The 12,689-nt window shown below is 38.5% G+C and overlaps 1 protein-coding gene across 2 annotated transcripts in view; it reads right to left on the bottom strand.

Annotated features, from left to right (window-relative positions):
• LOC149182384 (putative polyribonucleotide nucleotidyltransferase 1, chloroplastic) overlaps positions 1–12,689 on the bottom strand; it is a 411,698-nt gene that overhangs the window by 227,010 nt on the left and 171,999 nt on the right. For both annotated transcript variants that reach the window (XM_089416829.1, XM_089416828.1), the window contains one exon: positions 9,774–9,887. In XM_089416829.1, coding sequence (XP_089272955.1) covers positions 9,774–9,887 — 114 coding nt within the window. The remainder of the gene's footprint in view (positions 1–9,773; positions 9,888–12,689) is intronic.

Below are 12,689 nucleotides of genomic sequence, written 5' to 3'. Positions count from 1 at the left end.
CCACTGTGAGACACACACAACTACAACGAGAGTTCTTCAATATGACAGCTCCCAATAGCCATACAACTAATGGTTTCCAAAATTTTATGCTATATTTTTCCTATTGCAAATCCAATGGCAGTTGGTGACAAGGTTCTTATAATACCAATGGCAGCAATTTGTTATTGGCAAGTGAACCTTCTATGATAGTGGAGTGGTGAGGCAATGTGTAATAATTTATTTCCAAACTTTGACATAGGACTTAATTTTCTATCATTACCTCTAATGTTTTGAATATTAAATTGGCAGTGATGATATGTTTCCCAGACTGACACACTTAGCTCCAAAAAATCAGTTAACGTTTTGATTGGTGGTTTAGAGAGAGGCACAGGTTGTTTCAATAGTAGCTACTGCAAATGGCTATGAAAATTTTCTGCAATAATTGATTTATTTCTCCTACTTATTTATGATAAGTTATTTACCAATACTTCAGTAAATACCAAAATAAATTCAGTTGCAGATTTCACAAACTAGAATTGAAAATTAAACGGCAAGAGAAACATCAGCATATGAACCATCACATTGACACACTTATTTTTGGACAATCGTCCCCGAAAAAAACCCAATATGGGAAAACCGATGCAGCGGATCTGAGGATTCTTATTATTGACAGCATAGTTTTAAAATTCGGCCGATTCGAAACGGAAACGGCCGATTTGATCCGTTTCATTGCCCAGAAATGTGACTCGGAAGAGGAAATGGTTCAGTAGGCCGAGTCAGCCATGACTCGGCCGAGTCATTGCTAACTCGGCCAACTCGGCCGTTTTTTGTATTGACTGAGTCATAACCAGTGGCCTGAGCGATTTGACTGCGGACTCCGTCCATTTGTTTTGACATTTGGCTGATTGGTTTGGACTGCCAATGTGTTTTATGAATGTTAGTTAAATGTTATTCCCCTCCCAAACCCTATTTAACACATTTCAAATGCTCTCTACTATTGATAGCTATTCAAATTTCATGGTAATGTTAAATTCTTAAAGTAAAAGTGACATTCTCCTTGATCTTCATTTTCATCCTTTTACTTAAATTTTTAACATTACCATGAAATGACTCAGGATGTTTGAGAGTAGTTTCGGCCTCATTGGATTTCATATGGAGAAAGTAGAATTTTAGATTTCATTCAAAATCCAGCAGACTTATCAGTTTTTCAGGATTTCAGGATTGGAGGATTGCAATGTTTCCATTGAATTTTGTCATGTATTAGGGTATGGAACTCGTATTTAATCAAGAGCACCAATCCCTCTATGTACCTTGATGTTAGTGACATTGGCTGTCGAACTCCTCTGGGATTCGCTCCCAAACCAGGAGCTTCTGAAAATGTTGCTCTCGCTCGCGTCTTCGCTCTCGCTCCCCACTTTCGCTCTTGTTCCCAAGTAACATTGAGCCAGATGATGTTGGAAACTCTAGCAGTAGCCAGTAGTACTGGTCACAGACTTTTGTTGTAGAGGCCATTTATAGCCTCCTTGGTTATGTGTTTTTGTTTTGATCTCTATATCATCATCGTGTATGTATTGGACAATGCACTGGGTGCCATTTTGATATAATGGATATATTCATGAGCCTATCTTGATCATATGTTGTCTTCTATCTATATTCTAATGTTGTGTGTTTGGAAACATGAATGAAAATCTTTAAAATTATGTGCTTTTATAAAAAATAAATATTTAATGTATTTTTTACAACGACCGAGTCATTGAAATCGAGCCGGCCAAGTCGATACCGAGTCGGGATCTGAGTCGGAGTCGACCCTCGGCCGAGTCGGAGTCGGAGTCGGAGTTTTAAAACAAAATTTGACAATAAATATCTGAATACAATCTAGGATGCTCATCTAGCAATCCTTTACAGAGAAAATATTGGCAAAAAATCTGAGTGAGTTTTAACTCACTTCACCGGGCAGAATTCCAGCTGATCCGGCATAAGACTGGCTAACCCCGGCTATTCCTATGTCACCTCTTCTGCAGTCTGTGTCAGCTTTCCCGGTTGTTCCGGTAGTTCCCAACAGTTCTGGAAGTTCTGTCTTCTGCCCTCTGCGTCAACTTTCCCAGCTGTTCCGGGAGTTCCTGGTAGTTCCGGTTGTCCCCGGTAGTTCTGGTTATTCTTGACAACTCCAGCTTCTATCCTCTGCATCAGCTTTCCCAGATGTTCCGGCAGTTCCCGACAGTTCTGGCTATTCCCGGCAGTTCCAGCTTCTTCCCTCTGCGTTGGCTTTCTAGCTGTTTCGGCAGTTCCCGATAGTTTCGGCTTCTGTTGACAAGCAGCTTTTTTGCTCTGAGCTAGCCCTTTTGGCTCTCTCTCTGCCTCTCTGTTAGTATTCTCCAAAAAGTTGTTCTCCTGGATTCTCACTGCCCCTCTGCTGCAGAATGATCACTTAATTCAAAATCCTTAGCAAACCCTACCTTAGGAATCGAATTCATGATCAATTCGTTCTCTCCATGTGTGTTTCCAAATGAACCCCAAGCATCCATTTTATACTTTTCCTGTTGACTCTTCAACGGCTAAGATTAAGTCTCTAATCAACAGCTAAGATTAAAACATGACTTGATCCGCCTCCTAGATCATTCTCACCCATATTTTGATTAATAACTATTAATATTTTGATTTCCCTAAGTTTAGACTTAGGAACTCCATTAAAAATATTAATTATTTTAATAAAATACAATCTGGGTGGAATTTCACCAAACAGTTTCTGGGTTCTTTAGAATTCATGTGCCTTAGCCTCTCCACCAATTTTGAAGGCTAGAGCACTTCCGATGCTACCAAAAACTAACACTCCCTATTAGCGAAGAATGTGCTCTGGCAACAATGTCCACCTTCATGTTGCTATGTTTCTGAAGCATCTCCTTTCTACACTGTTGTTGCCACCAACACTGTGCTACTATTACTACTGTACTACTGCCCATGACATTGCCATTGTTGCATCTGTACTACAACTCCCTCTCAAACGTTGCATCATTCTATTGAAAGGGATTTCCCAAAATACCCATATGTTCCTGAAATTGAACAAACTTGGCTCTTCCTAGCGCCTCGGTGAGTATGTCTGCCACCTGATTTCCTGTGGGAGTGTACTCCAACTATACCGCTCCACGCTGAACACAGTCTCTGATAAAGTGACACCGAATATCGATGTGTTTGGAGCAATCATGAAATACTGGATTTTCAGAGAGCTTGATACAACTCTAATTATCACAGAAGATCCTTGTCGCTTCCATCCTTCTCCTAAATAGATTTACAAGCAATTTCATGAGCCATATAGCTTCACATGTTGCTTTGCTAGCTGCCATATACTCAACTTCAGCAGAGCTCAGAGCTACAGACTTCTGCTTCTTACTGCACTAGGAGGTCATTCCAAATCCAATACCGAAGCAATACCTAGTGGTACTTTTCATGTCTACTGAACTTCTTGCCCAATCTACATCAGTGAATCCACTCAATTCCATATCATTTCCCTTGGTGTACCTTAATCCAAAATTTACCGTTCCACGCACATACCTAAGAATGTGCTTTGCTGCTGCCCAGTGCACCCTTTTTGGTTCCACCATGAACTGAATAAGGGTGTTGACAACATAACACAAGTCTAGCCTGGTGTTGACTAGATACATAAGTGACCCAATGAGTTGTTTGTATACGGTGGGGTCCACTTCCTTGTCTCCCGAAGCATCTATTTTCTTCCAATTGGTAATCATAGGCATAGCCATAGGTCGACAATCCTGCATTCTGAATCTTTTTAGAATTTTTGATGCATATCTTCCTTGGCCAAGAAAGATCTCAGCATCCTACTGTCAAACTTCCAATCTCAGAAAATAGTGCATTAGCCCCAAATCCTTCATATCAAACTCAGTTTCCAGGTTCTTCTTACAATCCTATGAGTCTGGATGATCCTGTCAAAAATAGATCATCCACATACAATACCAAAATCAACGACTCCCCTTCTACCAGCAGATAATAAAGATTGGGATCGGCATCGCTCTTAATGAATCCCAACTATTGTACGTAGTTGTCAATTCGACCATACCAAGATCTGGGTGCTTGTTTTAACCCGTACAAGTCTTTCTTCAACCTGCACACATGAGTTCTCTTTTCATGTGTTTCGAAACCTTCTGGTTGTTCAATATATACCTCTTCTTCTATCACCCCATTCAAGAACATTGTCTTGACATCCATTTGGTGAATCTCCCATCCCATCTGTGCTACAAGGGATATAATGGATCTGATAGAGGTATATCGAGCTACTGGGGCAAAGGTTTCCTCATAGTCTATTCCTTCCTTTTGCGCATATCCTTTTGCGACAAACCTAGCCTTGTACTTATCTACGCTGCCATCTGCAGCATACTTGATCTTGTAGATCCATCTCGAACCTACAACTGATCTTTTCTCTGGTCTTGGTACAATTTCCCAAACGTCATTTGTCATGATAGAATTGTACTCTTCTACCATGGCATCCACCCATACCTTATGTTGTACAGCTTCTTGAAAACTAGAGGGTTCTTCGACCTGAGCTACCAATGCTTAGTACCTGTCAGGTTGTCTACGCTACCTTTTCTCGGCTCTGGGAGCTCCAACGAATTACTATGCATCCCTCAGAGTCTGTCGTACTTCTCGGCTAGTTCTTCCACTGGTGGTGGGAGGTTCCATCTGTTCCTCTTCCTGTACCTACTGTGACACTCCTGGCTCCTCTTCTCTTGAGGAGATGCTAGTACTGGTTACCGTGCTTGAACCAGATGCTTGTCTTCCTACCAAATTTGATCCCTGTTGCTAGACTAGAGGAGCATCCTCATCCTGTTCTTCAAATGGCATCTCACGAGATTTCCTGAAAGCTCTATCTTCCATGAGATTCGCATCCTGCCTTACTACAATCTTTCTACTGCTCAGAATGTAGATCTGATACACCTTTGAAGTCTCGTTTAAACCTACTAGATACCCAACTTCGGCAGTCTGCTCTAACTTGCTCTGCTTCTCTTCTGGAATATGGCAATAAGCTACACTTCTGAATATCTTGAGGTGACTTACCTATGGCTTCTTTCCCGTGAAAATTCCCTCTAGTGTCTTCTTTCCTAAAGCCCTGTGAGGAGTCCTATTCTGAATGTGTACAGTCGTGTTGCATGCTTCTACCCATAAAAACTTGGGTAGATTCTGATCATATAACATCGCCTTTGTTGCTCCAACAATAGTTTTGTTCTTCCTTTCTGCGACTCCATTCTGTTCTAGATTATAGGGTGTTGTTCATTCTCTTCGGATCCCTTCTCTTGCACAAAAATCAATAAAGTTTTTATCAGTGTATTCTCCGCCATTGTCTGAACTCAATATCTTGATCTTCCTTGCTGTCAGGTTTTCCACTAGAGCCTTAAACTCTTTAAACCAATAAATGACCTCATCCTTGGTTCTCAAAAAATAGATCCAAGTTTTCCTGGAATGGTCAACTATGAAGGTAACAAACTACTCAACGCCACTGATGGCCCTTGTAGACATCAGACTGTAAATGTCTGAGTGTATTAACCCCAATACACTCTTAGCTCTATTGTTGCTTGCAGAATATGCTGCTTTGGCGTACTTACCTAGCACACAGCCTCTACATGTATCATCATGCTTGGTAGTAAGCACTGGAACCCCCGTAACAGTTTCCTTGAGCATCTGTAACGCCCCATGATGTAAGTGTTCCATCCTCCTATGCCACAACTCATTTAATTCTTTTTCTCCATCGACATTACTGCTTATCAGTGCCATAGGAGACTCGAGTTGCAACTTGTATAATTGTGCTTCGAGTTCCAAACTGGGCCCTATTTTTCCACCTTGGATGCTTGACATATACTCTATTATCAATGAAGTATACATCATATACCTTATCTTGTAATTGAGAGACAGAAATCAAATTCATTCTCATACCTAATACATGCGATAAATTCGTGGCCCGAAGACTATCTCCTGTTGTTGTCTGGAGTATAACAATTCCTTTTCCTACTACGGTGCACTTCATCCTATTACCCATTGTGATTTGAAAGTTCATCTGTTCTTCTTGATAGCTCGAGAAATATTCTCATTCTCCAGTCATATGAGCTGACGCCCTGCTATCAATGTACCAATCCTCGTCTATTGCAAAACTTGATAGGCAAACAAACTCCTCTTCCAGCGTAGAAGCTAATTCAGAAATATTTTGATCCCTATTGTTCTCCATGCCCTTTTACTTTGCTTCTGTCTTGCCTAAACCTTGCTTTGATACCATGTGAAAATTTGCTGCAATAATTGATTTATTTCTCCTACTTATTTATGATAAGTTATTTACCAATACTTCAGTAAATACCAAAATAAATTTAGTTGCAGACTTCACAAACTAGAACTGAAAATTAAACGGCAAGAGAAACATCAGAATATGAACAATCACATTGACACACTTGTTTTTGGACAATCGTCCCCGGAAAAACCCAATGTGGGAAAATCAGTGCATCATATCTGATGATTCTTATTATTGGCAGTAAATATGTAAATACAATCTAGGATGCTCATCTAGCAATCCTTTACAGAGAAACTACTATCAAAAATCTGAGTGAGTTTTACCTCACTTCACCCGGCAGAATTCTGGCTGATCCGGCACAAGACTAGCTAACCCCGACTATTTCTGCGTCACCTCTTCTGCCCTCTACATCATCTTTTCCCGGTAGTTCCGATTGTTCCAGGCAGTTCCAACTTCTTCCCTCTGCGTCAGCTTTTCCGGTTGTTCCGGCTTCTGCCCTTTGCGTCAGCTTTCCTGGTTGTTTTGACTTCTGCCCTCTGCGTCAGCTTTCCTGGTTGTTCCGGCCTCTACCCTCTGCGTCAGCTTTCCCGGTTGTTCTGGCAGTTCCAGTTGTTCCCGACAGTTCTGGCTTCTGTGTGACAAGCAGCTTTTCTACTCTACACTGGCCCTTTTGGCTCTCTCTCCGCCTCTCTATTAGAATTCTCCAAAAAGTATTTCTCCCGGATTCTCACTGCCCCTTTGCTGTAGAATATCACTTAATTCGAAATCCTTAGCAAACCCTACCCTAGGAATTGAATTCTCGATCAATTCGTTCTCTTCGTGTGTGTTTCCAAATGATCCCCAAGCCTCCATTTTATACTTTTCTTGTTGAGTCTTCAACGGCTGAGATTAACTCTCTAATCAATGGCTAAGATTAAAACATGACTTGATCCGCCTTCTAGATCATTCTCACCCATATTTTGATTAATACCTATTAATATTTTAATTTCCCTAAGTTTAGACTTAGGAACTCCATTAAAAATATTAATTATTTTAATAAAATACAATTTGGGTGGAATTTCACCAAACGGTTTCTAGCTTCTTTAGAACTCATGTGCCTTAGCCTCTCCACCAATTTTCATGGCTAGAGCACTTTCAATGCTACCAAAAACTAGCAACGGCAACATTGGCAGCGTTTTTTGTAGGTGGCAACGATCACAGCTACGATTTCTTTCTCCAAATGATGTGTTACAGGTCATTTTGTCGCATCCAATCAAATGGCCTGAAAACCAGATCAATCAACATCCTTGACACATTGCAATCATCCATTTGCAAAGCACTAAGCATTACCTCTCCAAAAAAGTCTGAGTTTCTAGGTCAATCAGCTCAAAAACTATGTTTTTGGCCCCAGCGCATCATGTACTTCAATGCACTTGCAATGGTAGCAAGTTGCAAACAGAGAACCTACACTGACCAACACAGGTTGCTCTACTCTGCAAGTGCAATGCTTCTAGAATTGCATGAAAAATAAAAATAAAAATCCGAATCTTCTCCTTCCAAAAGCTTCTAAGGTAGTTTTAACCATTTACCTTTGATAAAGATGTCGAATTACTACTCTAGAGGTCTCATCTCTTATCCCTAGAGCTTGTCATCCTTCTTATGTGGATCCAAGTCCTAGATTGGTAAATCCTAAACTACCTCTTTCACCCTATAAATCTATTGTCTCTCATAGAGTTTGGGTTGCTTTTGGAGATTACTAGTGCCCTTATGTTGTCACTTTGAACTTAAGGTTTCTTTCATTGGTGCATTAGGGTTGAGATTGAAGGTTTTCTTTGTGGCAAGGAAGGACAAGACAATTGGGAAGATATCTACAAGGTCAAGCATCTATAAATGGTTGTAACTCTCTCCCTTATCTATTATACAAAATTTAAAAAGCACTATGTTTTCCTACACTTGTGTCTAATTCAATGCATATGTATTTCAATGCCTATTTGACCCATTGATTAGAGTGATTAGTTTATGCTATGCGGATATTGTAGTTCTCTTGCTTGTTTCAGTTATTGTGCAGGTTCCATTTATAGCGATTGGAGCCAGAGTTGGAGCTTACAAGCAAGGAGAAGAGGAGGGTTTACTATAGGTTCCAAGTAGGTCTTTCTTCCATAAGCTAATATCTTTAAAGAAAGCATAGATCTTTTTGCCCCTGTTGTGTCTAGATCAGGCCACTAGATCTAGGGAGTTCCCTTTTTTCCCAGAAGAGAACTTCCCATATAACATGATGGTTGCAATCTAGTTGCTTCAAGGATTGGCCACTGGCCAGAGAGTTGAATGGCAATCAGCTGAATAGAATTTTAGCCAGCAACATGACATGGGAAATTTATTTCCAGAGACAGAACGACTTTGGCAACAGGCGAGAGTTCAAGCTTGCTCTGATACCACCTGTGACATACTTTGCAGTAGTCATGGAATGCAATATGGATTCATAACAAAAGGGACAATCCCATATTATCCAAAACGACAAAAATAATAATTAATAATGTGAATGATACAAGGAAGTATTGATATGCAGTTAAGAAGACAATCATATATAATATCTAAAAGACATGACTATGCTCGAGGACACAACTCAACGTGACAGCTATTGGTATAATTAATACAAATCAGGGATATTACAGATAATCCATAAAGAAATTTCAACTAAGAGAAGTGGGTGCAGCCTTGCAAGTTCTCAACAATTGGACAGAAATGATTGAAACCTATATCAGATTAGGCAGAGTGTTGCTGCAGAGGTTGTTGGGAATAGGAGTACTCCAGGTTATGTTGAAATCATCCTATGCCTTGTTGAGGGATCATTTGAGAATGTGTCATTTGCACCACACCTGAAAACTATACAAGGGTACATAAACAAGGGGTAAGAATACTTCAACGTGTTTGATATATTAGATATACATCGATATGATTATTGCTTATATGAGAATAAGGGTGCATAAGCAACAAGTAAGAATACTTCAGTGTGTCTGATAACCATATTTAAAGAAGATGGTTATTATTTATATGAAGATGTAGACATCTGATTCTATGTGAAACACCAAAAAGGTTTTCCGATTTTAAACAGGTAAAATGATAAAGATTGACCATAAGCTCTAAATTTTATGCTAGAGCTGGCAGCAGTCTTTATGCCAAAATATTGATCTAGTATTTTGCAGTTTGACACATATTACTTGTGACATTTTGCAAGATACTTATGGCTATTCTGGATACCAAAAACTGTAAATACAAAATAACAGAAGAAAATATTCAAAAGGGGAACCAGATTAATGATCTAAAATGAGACAAAAGAAACCAGAATGCATTAGGCCATGGATTGCATGCACCAATTCATTGGAATAGTTAATAATTATCCATTTTTTGTTCAGTTTTTATTCTGTTCAACAATGCTGTTCTTTCCCATGCAGTGATTTTCACTTCCCACCAATCAGATTAAATGAAAAAGCATTAAATGAGATGAAGTACAAAAGAATCGAAGCCTCACTTCAACATATTCATAAAGTTCTGGTGGTGGTAACCTAATCATGTCAGTCATCTTTACTTTTCCATACTTCTTAACCAGCTTTTCAACTTCTTTGCAGATAGCTCTTACTGCGCCCTGCCATAATCAAAGCTTCTCCATTAGAACATCTTCAAGAATTTCATGAAAATATATTTCATTTGCACTATCTTGAAAGGCAATCAATCTGTGGTATATTATGCAATTTTCAAAGATCACTAGTAGTCCCCCTCAAAAACACAGGTCCAACAATCTCACAGTAAGAGAAACAAAACATTTATGCAACTTGCTATCGTGGAAAGGCACATTGAGTAAAATCCAAGGTAAGTAGAAACCTCCCACCTTTCATACCAGAAACATTTCCAGTACAAAACACCTATACCTACCAATCAATACTGTATTATACTATTGTTTAGTCTCACTGGAGCAAGTTATTAGTGTTTATTTTCTAGTGCTAATTAAACACACAAAATTTACTTCCAATGATATTTAATATTACTGTAGCACATTCCAGACTATCATTAAGCAATTACACTTCAGAAAATTCAACTGTAAATGCAATAGAAATAGTAGAATAGTCATACATAGTAGACACCACGATTTTCCCCAGGGAAAATCCTAACTAGAGGAAAACCCAGCAATCTTTTCTTGGGAAAAATTATTCAATTCAACAAAGGTACAATCTGATTTTTCCAGTCAAACAGACCACAGAATCAATACAAGTCAAACCTGGTCAAACAGGCTAAAATTTGGCCTTCCTGCACCTACCCAGAAATTGGTCAACCTCAGTCAAACAGGCCAATATTCGGCCTCCTGCAATTGTCTCAGAGACATGGTCAAACTGTGGTCCAACTGCCCAGTAAATTTTTGGTCAGCCTGTGGTCAAACTACCCACAACCAGGCCGAAATTCAGCCTCCTGCAACTTGGTCAAACTGCCCAGAAACAAGTCAAACTCTGCCCAGAAATATTTGGTCAATGCTGGTCAAAACTCAGCTGCTCCAGAAACTCATCTTCCTCAGAAATATCGGCCTCTTCCTCAGTCTTCTTTGCATGTGTCACAGGGAGAGATTGTGTAGTTGAGTGTGTGATCAAGTGAGAAGATCAAATGCCCTTTTATAGTGATTTAGGGTTGCCCAAGTGGTTTGTCCTAATACTGGGCCAACTTGTACATTTGGAGGCAAAATTTAAATTTAAAATTAAATTCAAAATTTCTTCTTTCAAACTCTCTTTTAAGGCCAACTTGTGTAGCTGGGGAATACTTCTCGCAGCTACCCAAAATCCAACAATTAGCTTATTGAATTTTTATCTTGTAGGTTTTCTGCTAACCTGTTCATCCTTGGATTTTGTGTCCGAAGTTCAAATCTGAAACAGTATTTTACCACCCTATTCCACCCGTATCCTTATCATAGAAATCCAAACTTCATAAGGAATCTACAGAAACATCCATTTAAGACTGTCCACATTCAGCTAAATTTCAGTAGCAGAGGTCAACCCCAATAGATAGATAGACAGAAAGGATAAACCAAGTTATTCAAGATATGTTGAGAGCACACATAGCATTCAAACAAATAATGTGGTAAGAAAATATACACCTTTGTCAAATTGACCCATAATAATGGCATTCTTACAAGAATAAGCACGCCAATGCTTACAGTAATGTGAGATCTCAACCACTAATCCTAAACAATTTCAAGCTTACAAATTTCAAACAAAATATTGAAATTTACTACAAATGTCAGAAAGGATGCAGAACATTGAAAGAGTACAATCAAGAGAAAAATCATAACAAAACCTATAGTTAACTCCAAGAATTTAGAAATTAAAATCAAGATCTATTAGAGAATGAGCATAATAGTTCTCTTCCACTGAAAGATGCATAAAATGCTCCCTAAGATATTGGAGGTTGTTCATAATTCTACAGAAAATAATAGTCCTTAACAAAATAGAATACCAATTCATATCAAAATGCATCCCGTCTTCCATGTAGGTATTATCCATACTGAAAAATGTATTACCAAGCAATATCAATGTAGAGTAACTTAAGAAGAAATACATGATCCTATTCAAATCTTAAAACATAAAACAATGAATTACAATAATGATACAAACAAGGTTCATTATCACACAATTATATTTAGAATATTTGTGTTATAAACATAATACATAATAATTAATTAATTAAAATGAATAGTCAAGGGGGCCTTTCACCTCGTGAGCAGTCAATGCTATATAGCAAACCATCATGAGGGTAATTGTGCCATTGGAACGAACAAAGTTCGTTCTTCGAATTAAATACTCCAGAAGACTTGGAATATGAAGATATCCATTGAGGATACAAAAAATTATACATTAAGATGTATGAATATGAATGATGATACAATGAGAGTGAAGGTCTTGTGTGTGTGTGTGTGTGTATATATATATATATATATATATATATATCTAGGTAAGCACCCTTTCACGAGCAGTCATGTCTCCTTAGACATGCCTCTTTGTTTAACTAATTATTAATTTAACTAATCATTATTAGTATTACAATTATTTATGTTTATATTATTTATATATATTTTATTCGTAACATTGGCTTCCTCCTCAGAAAAGCTTTGTCCTCAAAGCATGTTGATGCAAAAGGCTTGATCTTTTTTTCAATTTCGAATATCTTCTCGTCTCAACACTGCCATCTTCATTGATACAAGTTGATATGATCTTCTAAGTGATAAACAAAATTGTCGCACTGAAAAGGGATCAAACCATCCTAAATTAATCCTCTGTGACACTTGGCAATTACTTGATAGCTGGGATAACTTGTTATCGTCACACTGGATTGTGCTGAGATAATTTCTCTTCAAAGCATAATTTTGTTGTTTATGTTTTGAGTGATACGAATTCGTAAATTGATT

Source organism: Pinus tabuliformis, chromosome 3_2, assembly GCF_031772625.1.
Source record: "Pinus tabuliformis cultivar Carrire ecotype Pingquan chromosome 3_2, CPIR1, whole genome shotgun sequence".
Classification (NCBI taxonomy): domain Eukaryota; kingdom Viridiplantae; phylum Streptophyta; class Pinopsida; order Pinales; family Pinaceae; genus Pinus; species Pinus tabuliformis.
This window is presented reverse-complemented; position numbering and strand designations above follow the sequence as displayed.